Genomic DNA, 23,041 nt, shown 5'->3' with positions numbered 1-23,041 from the left:
CCCACTATGACCCTCCTCCAAGCCTCAGTTAGATTTCGTGCCCGGCCGAGGTTGGATGCACACTAGGGGCTCTCCTGAGCTCTTAGAAAGTAATAGTCTTAGATTTTTTTTATTTTCAGTGAGACCTGCTGGCAACAGGCTCACTGCAGCGAGGGACTAAGGGGAGAAGAAGCGAACTCGCCTGCTTGCAGCCGGATTGGGCTTCTTAGGCTACTGGACACCATTAGCTCCAGAGGGATCGACCGCAGGCCCAGCCTTGATGTTCGGTCCCGGAGCCGCGCCGCCGTCCCCCTTACAGAGCCAGAAGCAAGAAGATGGTCCGGAAAATCGGCGGCATGAAGACTCTGTCTTCACCAAGGTAGCGCACAGCACTGCAGCTGTGCGCCATTGCTCCTCTCACACACTAAACACTCCGGTCACTGAGGGTGCAGGGCGCTGGGGGGGGGGGCGCCCTGAGGCAGCAATAAAAACACCTTGGCTGGCTAAAATACCTCAATATATAGCCCCAGGGGCTATATATGAGGTAAATACCCCTGCCAGAATTACATAAAAAGCGGGAGAATAGGCCGCAAAAAAGGGGCGGAGCCTATCTCCTCAGCACACTGGCGCCATTTTTCCCTCACAGCTCCTGCTGGAAGGAAGCTCCCTGGCTCTTCCCTGCAATCTACAGTACCAGTAAGAGGGAAAAGAGAGGGGGGGCATTAAATTTGGCAGTATATATATTTTATTGAAAAGCAGCTATTAGGGACATAACTCAGTTAGTCCCTGTATATATATAGCGCTCTGGTGTGTGCTGGCATACTCTTACTCTGTCCCCCCAAAGGGCTTTTTGTGGGTCCTGTCCTCTGTCTGAGCATTCCCTGTGTGTGTGGAGTGTGTCGGTACAGCTGTGTCGACATGTTTGAGGAGGATAATGATGTGGAGGGGGAGCAGATGCCTTTAGCAGGGATGTCACCCCCTGGGGGGCAGACACCTGAGTGGATGAGTTTATGGCAGGAAATGAGTGCACGTATAGACTCCTTACATAAAAAATTTGACGACATGCCGACTGTGGGACAGCCGAGTCTTCAGCTCGTGCCTGTCCAGGTGTCTCAAAAGTCATCAGGGGCTCTGAAACGCCCGCTATCTCAGATGGCACAAGTAGATGTCGACACGGATACTGACACCAGTGTCGACGACGATGAGTCAAATTTAATGCCCGTTAAGGCCATTCACTGCATGATTGAGGCAATGAAGGAGGTGTTAAATATTTCTGATTTACATCCAGGTACCACAAAAAAGGGTATTATGTTTGGGGAGAAAAAACTACCTGTAGTTTTTCCCCCGTCAGATGAATTAAATGAAGTGTGTGAAGAAGCGTGGGCTTCCCCTGATAAGAAATTGGTAATTCCTAAGAAGCTACTAATGGCGTTCCCTTTCCCGCCAGAGGATAGGTTACGTTGGGAAACACCCCCTAGGGTGGATAAAGCGCTCACACGTTTGTCTAAAAAGGTGGCACTACCGTCCCAGGATACGGCCGCCTTTAAGGAACCTGCTGATAGAAAGCAGGAGGCGATCCTGAAGTCTGTATATACACACTCAGGCATTATACTTAGACCAGCTATTGCGTCAGCATGGATGTGCAGTGCTGCCGCTGCGTGGTCAGATAAACTGTCAGAAAATATTGACACATTAGACAGAGACACGATTCTGCTAACAATTGACCATATCAAAGACTCAGTCTTATACATGAGAGATGCACAGAGGGAAATCTGCCGGCTGGCATCTAAAGTAAGTGCATTATCCATCTCTGCTAGGAGATGCTTATGGACTCGCCAGTGGACTGGAGATGCAGATTCCAAAAGGCACATGGAAGTTTTGCCTTATAAAGGGGAGGAATTATTTGGGGATGGTCTCTCCGACCTAGTTTTCACAGCAATGTCTGGGAAGTCAGCATTTTTACCCCATGTCCCCTCACAGCCTAAGAAGGCGCCATTTTATCAGGTTCAGTCCTTTCGGACCCAGAAAAACAAGCGGGGAAAAGGAGGGTCTTTTCTGTCAAGAGGCAGAGGCAGGGGAAAAAGGCTGCAGCAAACAGCAGGTTCCCAGGAACAAAAGTCCTCCCCCGCTTCCTCTTCCAAGTCCGCCGCATGACGGTGGGGCTCCACAGGCGGAGCCAGGTACGGTGGGGGCCCGCCTCATGAATTTCAGCGATCAGTGGGCTCGCTCACAGGTGGATCCCTGGATCCTTCAAATAGTATCTCAGGGATACAAGCTGGAATTCGAGGCGGCTCCACCCCACCGGTTCCTAAAATCTGCCTTGCCGATTGCTCCCTCAGACAGGGAGGCGGTGCTAGCAGCGATTCACAAGCTGTATTCCCAGCAGGTGATAATCAGGGTACCCCTACTTCAACAAGGCCGGGGTTACTATTCCACACTACTTGTGGTGCCGAAACCGGACGGTTCGGTGAGACCCATTTTAAATTTGAAATCCTTGAACACATACATAAAAAAATTCAAGTTCAAGATGGAATCGCTCAGGGCGGTTATTGCAAGCCTGGACGAGGGCGATTACATGGTATCCCTGGACATCAAGGATGCTTACCTGCATGTCCCCATTTACCATCCTCACCAGGAGTACCTCAGATTTGTGGTACAGGATTGCCATTACCAATTCCAGACGCTGCCGTTTGGACTCTCCACGGCACCGAGGGTATTTACCAAGGTTATGGCGGAAATGATGATACTCCTTCGAAAAAAGGGAGTTTTAATTATCCCATACTTGGACGATCTCCTAATAAAGGCACGATCCAAGGAACAGTTGTTAGTGGGAGTAGCACTATCTCAGGAAGTGCTGCGCCAGCACGGCTGGATTCTGAATATCCCAAAGTCACAGCTGGTCCCCACGACACGTCTAATGTTCCTGGGAATGATTCTGGACACAGTCCAGAAAAAAGTGTTTCTCCCGGAGGAGAAAGCCAGGGAGTTGTCTTCTCTAGTCAGAGACCTCCTAAAACCAAAACAGGTATCGGTGCATCACTGCACGCGGGTCCTGGGAAAGATGGTAGCTTCTTACGAAGCAATTCCATTCGGCAGGTTCCATGCCAGAATTTTTCAGTGGGACCTGTTGGACAAGTGGTCCGGATCGCATCTTCAGATGCATCGCTTGATAACCCTGTCCCCAAGAACCAGGGTGTCTCTTCTATGGTGGCTGCAGAGTGCTCATCTTCTGGAGGGCCGCAGATTCGGCATACAGGACTGGGTCCTGGTGACCACGGATGCCAGCCTACGAGGCTGGGGGGCAGTCACAAAGGGAAGAAACTTCCAAGGACTATGGTCAAGTCAGGAGACTGCCCTTCACATAAATATTCTGGAACTAAGGGCCATTTACAATGCCCTAAGTCGAGCAAAATCCCTGCTCCTACACCAGCCGGTGCTGATCCAGTCAGACAACATCACGGCAGTCGCCCATGTGAATCGACAGGGCGGCACAAGAAGCAGGATGGCAATGGCAGAAGCCACAAGAATTCTCCGATGGGCGGAGAATCATGTACTAGCACTGTCAGCAGTGTTCATCCCGGGAGTGGACAACTGGGAAGCAGACTTTCTCAGCAGGCACGACCTCCACCCGGGAGAGTGGGGACTTCATCCAGAAGTCTTCCAAATGATTGTAAATCAATGGGGTCGTCCACAGGTGGACATGATGGCGTCCCGCCTAAACAAAAAACTAGAGAGGTATTGCGCCAGGTCAAGAGACCCTCAGGCGATAGCTGTGGACGCTCTAGTGACACCGTGGGTGTACCGGTCAGTTTATGTGTTCCCTCCTCTACCTCTCATACCAAAGGTATTGAGAATAATAAGAAAGCGAGGAGTAAACACAATTCTCGTGGTTCCGGATTGGCCAAGAAGAGCGTGGTACCCGGAACTTCAAGAGATGATCTCAGAGGACCCGTGGTCTCTGCCGCTCAGACAAGACCTGCTACAGCAGGGGCCCTGTCTGTTCCAAGACTTACCGCGGCTGCGTTTGACGGCATGGCGGTTGAACGCCGGATCCTGAAGGAAAAGGGCATTCCGGAGGAAGTCATTCCTACGCTTATTAAAGCCAGGAAAGAGGTCACAGCAACTCATTATCACCGCATATGGCGGAAGTATGTTGATTGGTGTGAGGCCGAAAAGGCCCCAACGGAGGAATTTCAACTAGGTCGATTTCTGCATTTCCTGCAAGCAGGAGTAAATATGGGCCTAAAACTGGGCTCCATTAAGGTACAGATCTCGGCTCTGTCGATTTTCTTTCAAAAAGAACTAGCTTCAGTACCTGAAGTTCAGACATTTGTTAAAGGAGTGCTGCATATTCAGCCCCCGTTTGTGCCCTCTGTGGCACCTTGGGATCTCAACGTGGTGTTGAGTTTCTTAAAATCACATTGGTTTGAACCACTAAAAACCGTGGATCTGAAATATCTCAAGTGGAAGGTGGTTATGTTATTGGCCTTGGCTTCTGCCAGGCGAGTATCAGAATTGGCGGCTTTGTCCTGTAAAAGCCCTTATCTGATTTTCCATATGGATAGGGCAGAATTGAGGACTCGTCCCCAGTTTCTCCCAAAGGTGGTGTCAGCGTTTCACCTGAACCAGCCTATTGTGGTGCCTGCGGCTACTAGGGACTTGGAGGACTCCAAGTTGCTAGACGTTGTCAGGGCACTGAAAATATGTTTCCAGAACGGCTAGAGTCAGAAAATCTGACTCGCTGTTTATCCTATATGCACCCAACAAGCTGGGTGCTCCAGCTTGCACATTCTGTGGCAGGCCTGCCACAGCCAAAATCTGTCAATGCCCATTCCACAAGGAAGGTGGGCTCATCTTGGGCGGCTGCCCGAGGGGTCTCGGCTTTACAACTTTGCCGAGCTGCTACTTGGTCAGGGGCAAACACATTTGCAAAATTCTATAAATTTGATACCCTGGCTGAGGAGGACCTGGAGTTCTCTCATTCGGTGTTGCAGAGTCATCCGCACTCTCCCGCCCGTTTGGGAGCTTTGGTATAATCCCCATGGTCCTTACGGAGTTCCCAGCATCCACTAGGACGTCAGAGAAAATAAGAATTTACTCACCGGTAATTCTATTTCTCGTAGTCCGTAGTGGATGCTGGGCGCCCATCCCAAGTGCGGTTTATCTGCAATACTTGTACATAGTTACTGTTAACTAAATCGGGTTATTGTTGAGCCATCTGTTGAGAGGCTCTGTTGTTTCATACTGTTAACTGGGTTTCATATCACGAGTTGTACGGTGTGATTGGTGTGGCTGGTATGAGTCTTACCCGGGATTCAAAATCCTTCCTTATTGTGTACGCTCGTTCGGGCACAGTATCCTAACTGAGGCTTGGAGGAGGGTCATAGTGGGAGGAGCCAGTGCACACCAGGTAGTCTAAGATCTTTCTAGAGTGCCCAGCCTCCTTCGGAGCCCGCTATTCCCCATGGTCCTTACGGAGTTCCCAGCATCCACTACGGACTACGAGAAATAGAATTACCGGTGAGTAAATTCTTATTTTTGAATTGACCCAGACCTCAAACCCACAGATATGCAAAGGTGGGATTTATAAGAGAGGATGTTCATAAATGAAAATCATCATAGTGCAGTAGTGTTGTAAAATAAGAATGAGTCCCAGTTTCTTAAATATAATGTAAGTAACTGATCAATTCATACAGAAAATGAATAAAGTTATTGCTACTTAAGGGGTTCCCTAACCTGCTGAATCATGGACCGTTCTCCTTCACATGTGACGTGTTCATGTTGACTTCATAATAACAAAGTAGAATAGTGTTTCTTTCTTGCAATTTAACACATTTTAGGACTTTAAGGCAAGGACATGCGGTCAGAGTAGGCAGGGGAGGTCATACTCCCTGTCCATCTCCTGAGATTTTATCTAAAAATGATTCTAATACAGGTTGAGAGTCCCTTATCCAAAATGCTTGGGACCAGAAGTATTTTGGATATCGTATTATTCCGTATTTTGGAATAATTGCATCCCATAATGAGATATCATGGTGATGGGACCCAAGTCTAAGCACAGAATGCATTTATGTTTCATATACAACTTATACACACAGCCTGAAGGTCATTTAATACAATATCTTTAATAACTTTGTGTATTAAACAAAGTTTGTGCACACTGAGCCATCAGAAAACAAAAGTTTCACTATCTCACTCTCACTCAAAAAATGCCGTATTTCGGAATATTCCGTATTTCGGAATATTTGGATATGGGATACTCAACCTGTAATACAAAGGAGAGATTTATAACATATAAACAACATCTTTGTTTCTCTGACGTCCTAGTGAATGCTGGGGACTCCGTAAGGACCATGGGGAATAGACGGCTCCGCAGGAGACTGGGCACATCTAAAGAAAGCTTTAGGACTATCTGGTGTGCACTGGTTCCTCCCCATATGACCCTCCTCCTAGCCTCAGTTAGATTTCTGTGCCCGGCTGAGCTGGATGCACACTAGGGGCTCTCCTGAGCACCTAGAAAGAAAGTATAGTTTAGGTTTTTTATTTTCAGTGAGACCTGCTGGCAACAGGCTCACTGCACCGAGGGACTAAGGGGAGAAGCAGCGAACCTACCTAAGTGGTGGTAGCTTGGGCTTCTTAGGCTACTGGACACCATTAGCTCCAGAGGGATCGAACACAGGACCCGACCTCGTCGTCCGTTCCCGGAGCCGCGCCGCCGTCCCCCTTACAGAGCCAGAAGCAAGAAGGTGGTCCGGAAAATCGTCGGCTGAAGACTTCGGTCTTCTCCAAGGTAGCGCACAGCACTGCAGCTGTGCGCCATTGCTCCTCATGCACACCACATACTGCGGTCACTGATGGGTGCAGGGCGCTGGGGGGGGGCGCCCTGAGCAGCAATATTAACACCTTGGCTGGCGAACTGACACCATATATAGCCCCAGGGGCTATATAGGTGTTTATTAACCCCTGCCAGAACTTTTACAATAGCGGGAGAAAGCCCGCCGAAAAAGGGGCAGAGCCATCTCCCTCAGCACACTGGCGCCATTTTCCCTCACAGCTCTGCTGGAGGGATCGCTCCCTGGCTCAGTCCTGCACTACAGAAAAGGGTTAAAAAGAGAGGGGGGGCACAAATTAGGCGCAGTATATATATATTATGCAGCTATAAGGGAAAACACTCTCTATAGGTGATATCCCTGTGATATATAGCGCTCTGGTGTGTGCTGGCATACTCTCCCTCTGTCTCCCCAAAGGGCTTTGTGGGGTCCTGTCCTCTGTCAGAGCATTCCCTGTGTGTGTGCTGTGTGTCGGTGCTGCTGTGTCGACATGTATGATGAGGATAATGATGTGGAGGTGGAGCAAATGCCTGTGAATGGGATGTCACCCCCTGCGGGGTCGACACCGGTGTGGATGGACTTATGGAAGCAATTACGTGACAGTGTCAACTCCTTACATAAAAGGTTTGACGACATAGGGCAGCCGGCTGCTCAGCTTGTGCCTGTCCAAGCCAGTGGCGTGCGGTGAGGTCAGTGGCTGGTGAGGCACTATAGCCATAATGTCCGCCGAATCCTGCCGATGGCCCCTACCGCCGCCGAGCCAATGCCCGCTACTTGCCCTGAGCCGCTGCTTGCTGCCACCGCCAATGGCTTACAAACTCACCCACCATCAACTGACCCAGCCCTCCGCCACTAATATGCATCTCAGTCCAATGCCGCCAATGCCTGCTACCTGCCTGCTCATCATACTTGTGATATATTGTACATTTGCATAGAAAATAAATAAATAAATTAGTGTTTGGGAAGGGAGTGGGAGGAGGACATGAATGCAATTTTGTTGTCCAGGGCTTCCATTAACTTAATGGAAAAGGGTCTGAATGGGTTAAAAAATGGAAAAAAAAATGCGTGAGGTCCCCCCCTCCTAAGTATAACCAGCCTCGGGCTCTTTGAGCTGGTCCTGGTTGTTTAAATACCAGGAAAAAAATTGACAGGGGTTCCCCGTATTTAGACAACCAGCACCGGGCTCTTAGTCCGGTCCTGGTTCCAAAAATACGGGGGACAAAAGATGTAGGGGTCCCCCGTATTTTTAAAACCAGCACCGGGCTCCACTAACCAGGGACATAATGCCACAGCCGGGGGACACATTTATGTAGGTCCCTGCGGCCGTGGCATTACCCCCCCAACTAGTCACCCCTGGCCGGGGTTCCCTGGAGGAGTGGGGACCCCTTATATCAAGGGTCCCCCCCCCTCCAGGCACCCAAGGGCCAGGGGTGAAGCCCGAGGCTGTCCCCAGCACCCCTGGGCGGTGGGTGCCAGGCTGATAGCCATGTGTGTAAAACAAGAGTATTGTTTTTTGTTGTGGAAGTACAAGGCCCAGCAAGCCTCCCCCGCTTGCTGGTACTTGGGGAACCTCAAGTACCAGCGTGCGAGGAAATAACAGGCCCGCTGGTACCTGTAGTTCTACAACAACAAAAATACCCAAATAAAAACACAACACACACCGTGAAAGTAAAAGTTTATTAAAAACACACTTGCACACTCACACATACTTACCTACATCCCACGCCGGTCACGTCCACTTGTCCAGTAGAATCCAATAGGGGTACCTGTAAAAATGAGAGAGAGATTACTTACCTACATCCTACGCCGGTCACGTCCACTTGTCCAGTAGAATCCATTAGGGCCGGCACCTGCAAAAACTGAAAGTTATGCTTTTATATATCAATGCACAGGCCGGAGAGAGAGAGGGAGAGAGAGGGGGAGGAGGAGGAGAGAGGGAGGGAGAGGGGGAGAGGGGGAGAGAGGGAGGGGGAGAGATGGATGGGGAGGGAGGGAGAGAGGGGGAGAGAGAGAGGGATGGATGTGCTGTACTCACCACAGGCGCCTCTCGCTGTCCCTGCACTCCGGACGCGGCTCCGCTGCACACACAGAGACACCTGCTGCTGCGGCTGGAGGAGGACAGCGCCAGCCGCCGCTACTCAACTTTCTCCACTTGCCTTCAGACGCCGGCTCCAGGAGCGCTGCCGCCGCTGTCTTCTGCACAGGGTCCCGTCCCTGACATGATCGCCAGCAGGCAGCAGCAGGTGACGGACTACGGGGGGTTGAAGGGATGGGAGCAGATTACTGTCCCGCCGCCTCGTATGGATGATTGGATCAGCGGATCCAGCACTGGATCCGCTGTCCAATCATTTCTGCCTTGCTGACAGTGATGTCAGCGAGGCACTTCTATAGGTGCCGCTTTGCCTATGTTTTTCAATGGGCTTTTACAGCCCACTTCTTGGCCCCACCCCCCGCTCGATCCCCGTTTCCATTATCTACGGGAGGCACTGCTATCCGTGCCTCCCAAACCTATTTAATCCCCTAAAATTATTAGAATAAAATAAAGAACATGCTTATGACACAGAACATGTGTCATAAGTATCTTCTTTTTGTTCTTTTAATAATTTATCACAGGGGAGGCACTGCCTCCCCTGCCTCCCCTGACTGCACGTCCCTGGTCCAAGCGTCTCACATGTCATCAGGGGCTCTAAAACGCCCGCTACCTCAGATGGCAGACACAGATGTTGACACGGATACCGACTCCAGTGTCGACGACGATGAGACTAGTGTACCTTCCAATAGGGCCACCCGTTACATGATTGAGGCAATGAAAAATGTATTACACATTTCTGATAATACCCCAGATACCACAAAAAAGGGTATTATGTTTGGTGACAGAAAACTACCAGTAGTTTTCCTGCATCTGAGGAATTGATATGAGGTGTGTGAGGAAGCGTGGACTTCCCCCGATAAGAAATTGATAATTTCTAAGCAGCGTACCCTTTTCCGCCAGAGGATAGGTCACGTTGGGAAATAACCCCTAGGGTAGATAAAGCGGTTACACGCTTATTAAAAAAGGTGGCACTACCGTCACGGATACGGCCGCCCTGAAGGACCTGCTGATAGAAAGCAGAAAACTACCCTTAAAGCTATATACACACACACGGGCATTATATTGAGACCTGCTATTGCCTCGGCATGGATGTGCAGTGCGGCAGCTGCGTGGTCAGATTCCCTGTCGGATAATATTTATACTATAGATAGGGACAATATTTTGCTGAAAATAGAGCATATAAAAGACGCTGTCTTATACATGCGTGATGCACAGAGGGATATTTGCCGACTGGCATCACTAATAAGCGCTATGTAAAACCATTGCCGCTAGACGGGGGTTATGGACTCGGCAATGGTCGGGCGATGCCGGTTCAAAACGGCACATGGAAGTTTGCCCTAGAAGGGGGTGGAACTGTTTGGGGATGGTCTTTCAGACCTCGTTTCCACAGCTACGGCTGGGAAATCAAAACTTTTGCCACAAGCTACCCCACAGCAAAAGTAAGCACTGTATTATCAGGTACAGTCCCTTCGGCCCCAGAAAAGTAGAGGGCTAGAGGCTCATCTTTTCTGCCAAGAGGAAAAGGTAGAGGGAAAAAGCTGCAGCACACAGCTAGTTCCCGGGAGCAGAAGTCCTCCCCTGCGTCCGGTAAGTCCACAGCATGACGCTGGGGCTGCTCAGGCAGACCCGGGTACGGTGGGGGCCCGTCTCAGAAATTTCAGCGCACAGTGGGCTCTCTCACAGGTGGATCCCTGGGTTCTTCAAACAGTATCTCAGAGGTACAGGCTGGAATTCGAGACGTCCCCCCCCCCCCGCCGTTTCCTAAAATCTGCCTTACCGGCAACTCCCTCTGCCAGGGAGGCAGTGTTGGTGGCTTTCCAAAAAACTGTATTCACAGCAAGTGATTATCAAGGTACCCCTCCTTCAACAGGAAAAGGGTTACTTTTCCACAATGTTTGTGGTACCGAAACCGGACGGTTCGGTGAGACCCATCTTAACTTTAAAATCCTTGAACACATATAACAAAAGATTCAAGTTCAAAATGGAATCGCTCAGGGCGATTATTGCGATCCTGGACGAGGGGGATTACAGGGTCTCTCTGGACATCAAGGATACTTACCTGCATGTCCCCATTTACCCTCCTCACCAGGAGTACCTCAAGATTGTGGTACAGGACTGTCACTATCAGTTCCAGACGCTGCCGTTTGGATTATCCACGGCACCGAGGGTCTTTACCATGGGTAATGACCGAAATGATGATACTCCTTCGCAAGAAGGGAGTTTTAATTATCCCGTTCTTGGACGATCTCCTGATAAAGGCGAGGTCCAAGGAACAGTTGGTAAGGGGGTAGCACTTTCTCGGGAAGTGCTGCAACAGCAGGACTGGATTCTCAATTCCAAAGTCACAGCTGGTCCCGACGACACGTCTTCTGTTCCTGGGAATGATTCTGGAAACAGACCAGAAGAAAGTGTTTCTTCCAATGGAAAAAGCCGAGGAGTTGTCATCTCTAGTCAGAAACCTCCTAAGACCGGGACAGGTGTCGGTACATCAATGCACACGAGTCCTGGGAAAAATGGTAGCTTCGTACGAAACAATTCCATTCGGAAAGTTCCACGCAAGGATTTTTCCAGTGGGACCTGTTGGACAAATGGTCCGGGTCCCATCTCCAGATACAGCAGCGGATAACCCGGTCGGCAAGAACCAGGGTGTCTCTGCGGTGGTGGCTGCAGAGGGCTCATCTACTAGAGGGCCGCAGATTCGGAATACAGGACTGGGTCCTGGTGACCACGGATGCCAGCCTTCGGGGCTGGGGTGCAGTCACACAGGGAATAAAATTCCAAGGACTATGTCCAAACAGGAGTTTTTCACTTAACATAATTTTTCTGGAGATAAGAGCCATTTACAAGGCCCTAAGCAAAACAAGGCCCCTGCTTCACCAGCCGTACTGATCCAATCAGACAACATCACGGCGCTCGCCCATGTAAACAGGCAGGGCGGCACAAGAAGCAGGAGGGCGATGGCAGAAGCCACAGGGATTCCCCGTTGGGCGGAAAATCATGTGGTAGCACTGGCAGCAGTGTTCATTCCGGGAGTGGACCACTGGGAAGCCGACTTCCGCAGCAGACTCCACCCGGGAGAATAGGGACTTCATCCAGAAGTCTTCCAAATGCTGGTAAACCGTTGGGAAAGACCACAGGTGGACATGATGGCGTCCCGCCTCAATAAAAAAGATATTGCGCCAGGTCAAGAGAACCTCAGGCGATCGCTGTGGACGCTCTAGTGACACCGCGGGTGTACCAGTCGGTTTATGTGTTCCCTCCTCTCCCTCTCATACCCAAGGTACTGAGGATAATAAGAAAAAGAGGAGTAAGAACTATACTCATTGTTCCGGATTGGCCAAGAAGGACTTGGTACCTGGAACTTCAGGAGATGATCTCAGAGGACCCATGGCCTCTGTCACTCAGACAGGATCTGCTGCAGCAGGGGCCCTGTCTGTTCAAAGACTTACCGCGGCTGCATTGACGGCATGGCGGTTGAACACCGGATCCTGAGTGTAAAAGGCATTACGGAGGAAGTCATTCTTATCCTGATCAAAGCCAGGAAGGATGTCAGCCTGAAGTTCAGACGTTGTAAGGGAGTGCTGCATATTCAGCCCCTTTCTTTGTGCCCCAGTGGCACCTTGGGATCTCAATGTGGTTTTGGAGTTCCTGGAATCACATTGGTTTGAGCCACTTAAAACCGTGGATTTGAAATATCTCGCATGAAAAGTGGTCATGTGTTGGCTCTGGCTTCGGCCAGGCATGTGTCAGAATTGGCGGCTTTGTCATAAAAAAGCCCTTACCTGACTTTCCATATGGATAGGGCAGAGTTGAGGACTCGTCCTCACTTTCTCCCGAAGGTGGTATCAGGTTTTCACTTGTACCAACCTATTGTGGTGCCTGCGGCTACTAGGGACCTGGAGGATTCCAAGTTACTGGACGTAGTCAGGGCCCTGAAAAATTATATTTCCAGGACGGCTGGAGTCAGGAAAACTGACTAGCTGTTTATCCTAGATGCACCCAACAAGCTGGGTGCTCCTGCTTCTAAGCAGACTATAGTGCGCTGGATTTGTAGCACTATTCAGCTTGCGCATTCTGCGGTGGGACTACCGCAGCCTAAATCTCTAAAAGCCCATTCCACAAGGAAGGTGGGCTCATCTTGGGCGGCTGCCCGAGGGGTCTCGGCTTTACAACTTGGCCAAGCTGCTACTTGGTCAGGGGCAAACACGTTTGCAAAATTTTATAAATTTGATACCCTGGCTGAGGAGGACCTGGAGTTCTCTCATTCGGTGCTGCAGAGTCATCCGCACTCTCCCGCCCGTTTGGGAGCTTTGGTATAATCCCCATGGTCCTTACGGAGTCCCCAGCATCCACTAGGACGTCAGAGAAAATAAGATTTTACTCACCGGTAAATCTATTTCTCGTAGTCCGTAGTGGATGCTGGGCGCCCATCCCAAGTGCGGATTGTCTGCAATACTTGTAAATAGTTATTGTTACACAAATCGGGTTGTTATTGCGAACCATCTATTCAGAGGTTCCATTGTTATCATACTGTTAACCGGGGTTCCTATCACGAGTTATACGGTGTGATTGGTGTGGCTGGTATGAGTCTTACCCGGGATTCAAAATCCTTCCTTATTGTGTCAGCTCTTCCAGGCACAGTGTCTTAACTGAGGCTTGGAGGAGGGTCATAGGGGGAGGAGCCAGTGCACACCAGATAGTCCTAAAGCTTTCTTTAGATGTGCCCAGTCTCCTGCGGAGCCGTCTATTCCCCATGGTCCTTACGGAGTCCCCAGCATCCACTACGGACTACGAGAAATAGATTTACCGGTGAGTAAAATCTTATTTTTTTGTAATCCTTTTTATAGCCAACACTCACCAGCTTTGTGGAGATTCCTGGAGCTGCAGGGAGATGTGAAAGGAGGTAGCAACAGCTCTGCCTTGGTTCTACAGACACACTGCTTTGCAGAGCTGGGGGAGAGGCCATACCACAGGCAGTGACGCTGCACATAAAGGGAGCTAATAGAGACATGCCTCTGAGTGTGGGGGTGTGCCTTGTGCACTGATGGACACTTAGATGTGTCATGTGACCAGGAAGTGCACTGTAGCCGGAGCTCAGTCAGCAGCAGCAAGAGAAGACAGAGGGATGAAGGCAGGAGACTCCGTGGACACTGTAGCTTAGTGTAGTGATGGGAGAGTTACAGTGAGACAGGCTCCCAGCAGTCAGACCCATCCTCATGTGTGCCTCCCCAGACATTCACCTCAGCGCATGTCACTGCTTCAAGGATGGATATTTATTAATTATTGCCGAACACGTAAGAACACATTTGAAAGAGTGTATATTTTCCATTTCACGTGAAAGTAGATGTTTTTTTTAGCAGAAGATGTAGGAATAATATAATACTGTAGACAGCAGGTGAACAGAATGTAATGTGTGAGGTTTTGTATAAGGATATGCCCCTTTCCTTTTACTTATCTCATAGCCAGCCAAAAGAGGAACTTTGCATGGTCCCCATCATGTAGCACCCACAAATTGGTGAACTTGGTGGATTGGCCATTGCTGATGGTGTACAAGGATAAGTATACAAAAGAAGCAGATGTTTGGAGGGTATAAGATCGAGAGCACATGATTGAGTAATGCGATATATATGCAGCGTGTATTTCTGGGTAAATTTAGTATGTGTTGTATGGAATATGTATGCCATAGGTAAGGACTTACCAAAGAGGATGATTCCCCATAGAGAGCAGGAGCTAATTAGCTGGATAAACTGTGATGCAATTTGTACCTTGTCCTCATTCCCTACATTTACTTGTTTCTTATATATGTTTTCAAAAATAATTTTAATATATGCATATTTACCACTAATTTCTTCTAGATCATGTATGCACCAAGGTCAAGAGACAGATTCACGGCTTCCTCCTTTATGCAGAGAGATCGTTTCAGCCGCTTCCAGCCAACATATCCTTACATCCAGCATGAAATTGACCTTCCACCTACTATATCCCTCTCTGATGGAGAGGAGCCTCCACCTTACCAGGGGCCATGCACTCTGCAGTTGCGAGACCCGGAACAACAAATGGAACTAAACAGAGAATCTGTCAGAGCACCCCCAAACAGGACCATTTTTGACAGTGATTTAATAGATATATCAATGTACAATGGGGGTCCTTGTCCACCAAGCAGCAATTCGGGCATCAGTGCAACCAATTACAGCAGCAATGGCAGAATGGAAGGGCCTCCACCAACTTACAATGAAGTTATGGGACATTATCCAGGCTCATCTTATTTCCACCACCAGCAAAACACCTCTCCTCCGTCTCAGACAGGTAGCAGACTTCCATTTCCACCGAGTGATCAAGAGAGCACAATAGTTCCTCTTAATGGAAAAGACAGGGAACCTTGTCTGAATACTCCCAACCTGCATTGAGCCTGAAGTGAAGGAAGAAGTCCTCACCATTCTCTTGTGACTTCCTGAGCTCCAGCGCACGGTGCTTTTGAGATTCAAGTGGTACAATTAAATTAAACCAAATGCACATACTAATGTATGCATATTCTGATACCAGTCAGAGGAAAGCATGCAACTGTATATGATTATACACACTTCCTTTCTGTGTTACCTGTACATTTGTTTCAGGAAGAGTCTTTCTTATGTTATGGTATTTCAGTTATTTAAGCTTTGAAAGAACTTTGCACAGAACCCAAGCTTTGCAGAGCCTCTCTTGTTTTTTTAATTTTATTATTACACATTAATGGCAGTCACATAGAACAAGTATTAATGTAGAAGTGCTAAGGTTTTTAGGGAGATGGCCAGTGTTTGATAGGGGATTTGTAGGGGCAATCCTAACTATTTTATGTAAATCCATAACCATTTTGAATGTGCCAATGTATACGGTGAATGCAGAGAATGAATGTGATGATTGCTAAACCTCTTTTTAAAAAGGAAAAGAAAAAGTTGCACTAACTGATTGTTCAGATTATCCTATATGAGGGAAATGTATTATGTAAGAGTCTCCCCCCCCCCCCCCCCCCCCCCCACCTTTTATTGTACACTATTTTCAACTGAGAGGTAGAAATGAAACTTCGGACAACAAAGTTGCCACGCACGGTTGTACACTCGCAATTAATGTGTTTGCAAGATGTACTGTTTTCTGCTTTTCCCCCACGTAAACTTGGGCTGGGCAGCTCTTGGCTCTTCAGCGCCACTTAACTACAACTCCCAGTCTTGATTATTCATGTGAGGGACACATTTCAGAAAGGTGCCAGTTTGTGCATTACCTAATAGACACAAGCAGTGTACAATGGAAAATACCATGTCCAGCACTTGTTAGTATCCGCTCGCTGAGGTGGTTGGATAGAAGATTCTCTCTTCTTGTGACATTTCTTAAATACATCTTAGACATGTCTGCACTTTACCACCTCAATACAATAAGGGCTACTAGTCAGTAAGGAGTCTGTCTTCTTAATTCTTAGCCATATTTTGAACATTTATAAGCCCAGTCAGTTGTAGGCAACTTTCATGTCTCTCTCAACGGTTACAAGCACCAGCTTGTTCTGCTAGCCTCTTGCAGGCAAGTTATGCTGCAGTTTTGAGTTCTACAATAGATTAAGATCCCGAGGCTGCCTCCTGGCTAATCTACCTTATGAACAAAGTTAACTTGAGTGTTAATAGCACAATGGTATTTGCATAGGCCAGTGATGGCTTACCCTGACACTCCAGCTGTTGTTGTACTACATATCCCAGCATGCCCTGCTACAGTTTTGCTATTTGGCCATGCTAAAACTGATGCAGGGCATGCTGGGATGTGTAGTTCAACAACAGCTGGAGTGTCAAGGTTAGCCATCACTGGCATAGGCTGTAGATAGTTTATTATATCTTCTAGTTATTTTTTAGTGACGCTTATGGATTTGTTCAGCAGTTTAGGACAAAAGTCAGACCATTGCTGTGCTTGGTAACACTAGCAGGTTGTCATCCGCCTAGAACTGCTCATGTAGTATTCCCTTCTGAGAACAATGTGTCACTTATGGATGAACACCTCCAAAATAAGGGAGAATGAGACTTTGACAGATGTTGTGGTCATTCATAACTTAAATAATTTGTGTTTATTAACTATGTAGGGATTTATTTGCCTCTTTTTAGTTGTATACTCCCTCTCATACTAACTTTTAACTGTACATTATGTGCATGTTTTTAAAACAAATTTTTGACAAAATCCTGGAAAATACTACTTTTACCTATAGACGCAGTATATCGATGTGTAACAAGGCAAGGGAGATAGTGTATCTGTAGCATAGCAAAAAAAAACAAAAAAACAAAAACTAAGGGCACAGATAAATCTTGGGCTCTCACCCCCAGCTGCTATTTTAGTTTGAAAAATGTATTTTAGCTGCACATTTATCAGTGTTATATGAATGGGTGGGACTAAGCACACTTACGGTGGAATACTTTGTTTTAATTAGTTAGGAAAAAATAAATGTAAATCTATTTTTAATGTAATACTTGTATCTGTATCTTTAAAATACTTATGTATACAAGTTCCCATACTAGTAATAGGAGATTAAGCTTCCAGAATTTATTAACAATATTGTCACTATTATTTTTTTTTTCCTAAGGGCTCGAGCACATGGGTTAAAAATACCCAAATGTTAATGTTCTTGATTTGATATAGTGTCGGAAGCGTGTTCTCAACATAGTGCATTATGTGTTTAATGAGCGTTCCAATAGGCATATGTAATGCTGCAGGCAACATTTACATTGACGCAAAGTGATGCAGCTGCTGGACCTGGAAGTGTTTCATCAGGTCCATTCATCTACATTTTTCATTGGCCAGTCAGTGTTAAAGCACTTTGAACATCTCTTAGTAAAAACCCATGTGTTTGAGCCTTATTTGTTGAAAGCAACATTTTAAACTGGTTAGCTTTTTCTGCAGAGTTACAGGGTACTACTCCAGTCCTTTGTGATTGCTCATTTATGTCCTGAATACATGTAAACAGGTAGGGGTATATTTACTAAAGTGCAGGTTTTTAGAAGTAGAGATGTTGCCCATAGCAACCAATCAGATTCTAGCTATTCTCTTCTAGAGGGTGCTAGATAAATACGTAGAATCTGATTGGTTGCTATGGGCAACATCTCCACTTCTAAAAATCTGCACTTTAGCAAGTATACCCCGTTGTCTCTTGAACACCAGTACATAAGTTAAAAATAACTGTAATAGCGTTTTTTTGTTATGCCACCCAATTACTTACCACCATGTATATGCCAGTGTTTTAAGCTGGTGATCTAAAGAAGAACCACTGTATGTGTTTGTTTTTCACTTGGATTAGTTATGATTGTAAAAGCAAACAAATGTAATATCCCATTTAGTCTTGCATCAGATTTGGTTTTAATGAGGGGTGTTTCATTTTTCTCTCTCAATACTACGGTTATCCCCCTTCTTTGCAGCACCCTATAACCCCAGCTCCCCCATAGTGCTGGTACCATTCTCCTCAAAACTCCTTTCTCCTATGTAGCACTCTTCTCACCCCCTCCTTTGTAACTCTACTTTTACAGCTTCGGGGCCATCCGACCTTCATTTCTCTGCTCCTTATATTCTCGTGCGTCATCATGGGCACTTGGAACTAGAGTATATCTAGGGAGGAGAATTCAAGTAGTTGCGATAAGTTTTTCAGCGATAAAAAAAAAAAACCTGGCTTTTGTGTGGTTTTTTTGGCCGATGTGGTTTTTTTTTTTGGCCAGTTCAGTTCAATTAATGCCTTTTTTTTTTTTTTTTTTTTTTTTTACAATTTACCCCTTTCTTCGGGAAAAACACATGTATCTGGGATAAGTTCCCTGATCCATGTGTTTTCAAGATCATTGCCGCAAAAAAGCCACTTTTGCATATCTGGTTTCTTCGTCCTCTAGGCAGGTGAAACAAAAATCTTCAATAATGCCAGCTATCTGGTATAATTGAATTAACCCCAGTGATCAAGTAGCTGCTGTCATTTACTGTGGCTAATTGAATTCCCTCCATAGTTGCTTTTCTTTCAAATTTTTTTTTTCATAAATGCTACACCTTCTTTTAACCAGAAACATAAAAGTGATAACTGCACCATATTCTGATTTTTTTATTTTTTTTTTATTTTTTTTTATACCTCAAACAGTGAACACATTTTAGTTCTCAATGCAATATTTAGTATTATACTTTAGAAATATGAATGTGGGTATCCTATTAGCCGTGGTTAATTAATCCCCTCCCGGGGGATATCCAATTAGCCCTGACTGTTAGCAATTTCGGGGATTATGCTTTGCGTGCCTCAGGCTCGCGAAGCAGCACCCCCGATAACCAGATCTAACATCCCTGTTTTTCCGTGATAACACATGGGTCCGGGAACGTATACTGGATCCCATGTGATACTGCCTGCCTGAAAATGGGTCATTTACCACAAGGTAAATATGTTCTATAATTGGATGGCATGGTAATACCATCGGGCTATAATCACAATATTAGCCTGTTTTTGCCATGCGGTAAATTACTGCCAGCAATAAATTACCACCTGAAGTGTTGGATGTTGCTAATCCCTTACCTGATGCTATTTCTGTACTACTACTACTACCATGATGATCAGCAGTGCAAAAACCACAATCATATGGTACAATAATGGTCAGGCTGTAGTGATTGCATCTTCCATACAACTTTTATCCTCTAAGAAAGGTTTGAATTCTTTTTTAGCACTACAGCATAGCATTGGCAAGCCGCTATAAAAGCACAAAGACAGTAATTGTCATGCAAATAGGCGCAAATACAGTATGTTTTATATGTAGGTCTTAAATGTTTAATCCAGGGCATCTTTCAAAAGTTACATACAGTATTGTACTGCAGATGTTATTTTGGAGCTGTAGCCTGCAATAGTCATTGATGCCATTGCTGTCCTAATGAGACTTAACTATTGCCTCAAAGTGAAATATAAAATACACAGAATATGTAGGCTATACAGAAATGGAGGGACAAAATATAGTTTTTCTTGAGACAACATTTTTACACAACCTACAAATAACAGTATTTTTATGATACAACATTAAAATAACCATGTATTGTTTATTGCAGTGATATAATCTTCAGTAACTTGTTAGCACATGACGTGTAGATCCATTTTCCTGCATATATATTCTAGCCTTTATCTTTTCAGTTGCTATTAAGATATTATTGCTGGGATTACAACATTACTTCTTTCCCTATATGTAGATATTTAAAAAGTTGTTTTATAATCATAACTTAACTTAATTATCTGTACAATAAGCCACTTCACTGTGACAATGGAGAAGCCCTGTAGAACAGAACAATGCATTTTTTCCTTCCCTACAAAAGATAGACCTCCTATATTTAACATAAAGATAAATGATCACTGGATTTTCAACTCTGTACGTTAAGGGAGTAAATACTTGATGCTCAATAACTTTAATGAGAATATTATTGCCGGGTGTTAGGTATACAGCAACAGATACAAAATAGAATCATAAAAAGTGTTTAATGTTTGCTATGGTTTTGTTTATGTTGCTGCTGCTGCTGCTTTTACTGCCAATGTTTGACTTGTTCAGTGATTTAAAGTGTGGTAATATGTGCTAGATGTGACATTGATGCCACCTGGTTCGCCATCTTGTAATGTAATGTGTTGTGTAGAAGAGATCTGCATGTTTATTATGGAGCCTCGTCTTTTGGTCAGATAGGGGAAAACTCTGTCACCTCCATTTTTAGCCGTGCCTCATTTGTAAAGGTGCTTTTTTCAGTTTAGTGGTTTATACCTCTTTGAGGGTTTTTTTTTATTTTTTAGAATCTGTATATAAAACTTGGATATTATGCACATATCCTACCCAATGGGTAGAACAGAAAACAGATATTCATGGTTAATACTGTAATATAATGTATAGCTGATATCAATTTTAACTACAGTGGCATAGAATTTGTGAATGCCTAACATGTCTATTGCTTTTTTGTAAGATTTGCAAATGAATGCATACAGATGACAGAAATCTATGTATTTTATTTTCCTATTAAATAACAATATATCACATAAGGAGAAAAAGAACAAATCTAAGTTTTTATGTACCTGTTTATATTGTTCTTGATGTGAACTTTTTATCTTTTTATTTTATTTTTATTTTTTTACCCTTATTTTATTTGTTCCAATATGATTTCAGATAATGTTTCATCTCATTGCTTGTATCTTTCTTGTCATAAGGCTGTCACTGTTTTGGACCAGTATTATTCTTGCACCATGTTCAAGAAGTACTTTTTTGAATTTTTGCTTTTTTCTTGCCAACCTAGTATTGATTAAAGCACCCGTTGATCTGAATATATTTCCTGTTGTTGAAAATAAAGCACTTTTTGTGCACTGCATTACTACAATATTTATACGCTTTGTGTACGTTTGTTCGTTTGTGGTGGGGGTGTATATCTATATATATATATCTATATCAATTTTCTCTCTATTACACAGGTAAGATACTTGAAATCACTAATATTACATTTTCACTGAAATATGTTTGTAGGGACTATTAGAGGTAGGGTCGGCGGGATCCCGGGATTTTGACGTCAGGTGGTCCTTTGTTTTTGTGTTTTTTTTAGCCAGGAAGCGTTGAGCATCCTCGGGAGGCTCAGACACTGCCCAGCTCCCTCCTCCCGGCTCCCCCTGCGCATCATGACATGAAGTCGGAGGTCACACTGTGCAGCCAGCCGCCCGCCACACAGACCACACTAAAGCGGAGGAAGTTACCCACCCGCCCTCCCAGATACCACAGTGGTAAGTTATGTCGAGGGAAGGGGGGTTGTCATTGACACAGGTAACAAACAAATCCTGGGAATCCCGGGATTGACCATTTTTCAATCCCGATACCCAGGATTGAAATAATGGCCTGGGATTGGCCACCCTAATTAGTGGACTGAGTTAGGCAGTCACTAATGACCATTAATTAAGGGAATTTTCCTTTTTCAGTGTATAATTTGATGACTTGTACATGTCCTCCTGCAACTCTTTGTACATTTTTCTTACTATTTATCACTGTTTTTGTAATGCATATATTTTATTTCAGATGGTAATTATATTTCTCTTATGTCCTAGTGGATACTGGGGTCTTGTACTTTAGTACCATGGGGTATAGGGGGTAATTCTGAGTTGATTGCAGCAGCAAGTTTGTTAGCAATTGGGCAAAACCATGTGCACTGCAGGTGTGACAGATATAACATTTGCAGAGAGAGTTAGATTTGGGTGGGTTATTTTGTTTCTGTGCAGGGTAAATACTGGCTGCTTTATTTTTACACTGCAATTTAGATTTCAGTTTGAACACACCCCACCCAAATCTAACTCTCTCTGCACATGTTATATCTGTCTCCCCTGCAGGGCACATGGTTTTGCCCAACTGCTAACAAAATTGCTGCTGCGATCAACTCAGAATTAGGCCCATAGATCGGGTCCACTGGGGCCTGGCACTTTAAAACTTTTAGTGTGTGTTGGCTCCTCCCCTATATGCCCCTCCTACCAGACTCTGTTTAGAAAAATGTGCCCAAGGAGCTGGGTGCACTTCTCTGGAGCTCCAGAGATTTTTCTTTTAAATTTAATTTAGTTTATTGCTTACAGGTAGCTCTGCTTGACAGACAAGACTACCTGCTTCGTGGGACTTAGAGGGGGGACCGAACCAACCTCCTGGGTGTTAATGGTTCATAATCCCAGCTGTCAGGACACTGAGCTCCTGAGGTGCTGATCACTCATCGTCAGTATGTGTGCCCACGCCAGTAGCTAGCCGCCACCCTCTAACAGATGCCGAAGACCAGGTGCGGTGAGTGTTACACCGGGGTCCCGGCTAGCGGGTCCCCGGTGCAGTTTGGCGGCATGTCACGCGGTGGTTACGGGCCTCGAGCTGCGGTGCCCGCCGCGGACGGAACTGGCTCAGGGCTATTGCCCCGCAGTGCTCACTGTCCGCTAAGTCTTTGTGTGTACTGTAAAGGACGTTTACATGGTGTTTTATACTTGTGGCCAGTACAATCTTATCAGGGACCGCATGCCATTGCAAGGGGCGGGGCTTCCCGGAGTGGGACCAGTGGCGGGCAGGCGCCATTTTTCTGCTTCTGTGGATCATCAAGGCTGCGTGCACGCTGCTCCTCCTAGGACCCACGCTGTTACAGACTGTCT

At 46.0% G+C, this 23,041-nt stretch overlaps 1 protein-coding gene across 8 annotated transcripts in view; it reads left to right on the top strand.

The window, feature by feature from the left end:
• LDLRAD4 (low density lipoprotein receptor class A domain containing 4) overlaps positions 1 to 15,896 on the top strand; it is a 969,790-nt gene extending 953,894 nt beyond the window's left edge. For all 8 annotated transcript variants that reach the window (XM_063923409.1, XM_063923410.1, XM_063923407.1 and 5 more), the window contains one exon: positions 14,757 to 15,896. In XM_063923409.1, coding sequence (XP_063779479.1) covers positions 14,757 to 15,308 — 552 coding nt within the window. In that variant the 3' untranslated portion in view covers positions 15,309 to 15,896. The remainder of the gene's footprint in view (positions 1 to 14,756) is intronic.
• The last annotated feature ends 7,145 nt before the right edge of the window (positions 15,897 to 23,041 follow it).

The sequence above is a fragment of the Pseudophryne corroboree genome, chromosome 5, assembly GCF_028390025.1.
Source record: "Pseudophryne corroboree isolate aPseCor3 chromosome 5, aPseCor3.hap2, whole genome shotgun sequence".
Taxonomy (NCBI): Eukaryota; Metazoa; Chordata; class Amphibia; order Anura; family Myobatrachidae; genus Pseudophryne; species Pseudophryne corroboree.
This window is presented reverse-complemented; position numbering and strand designations above follow the sequence as displayed.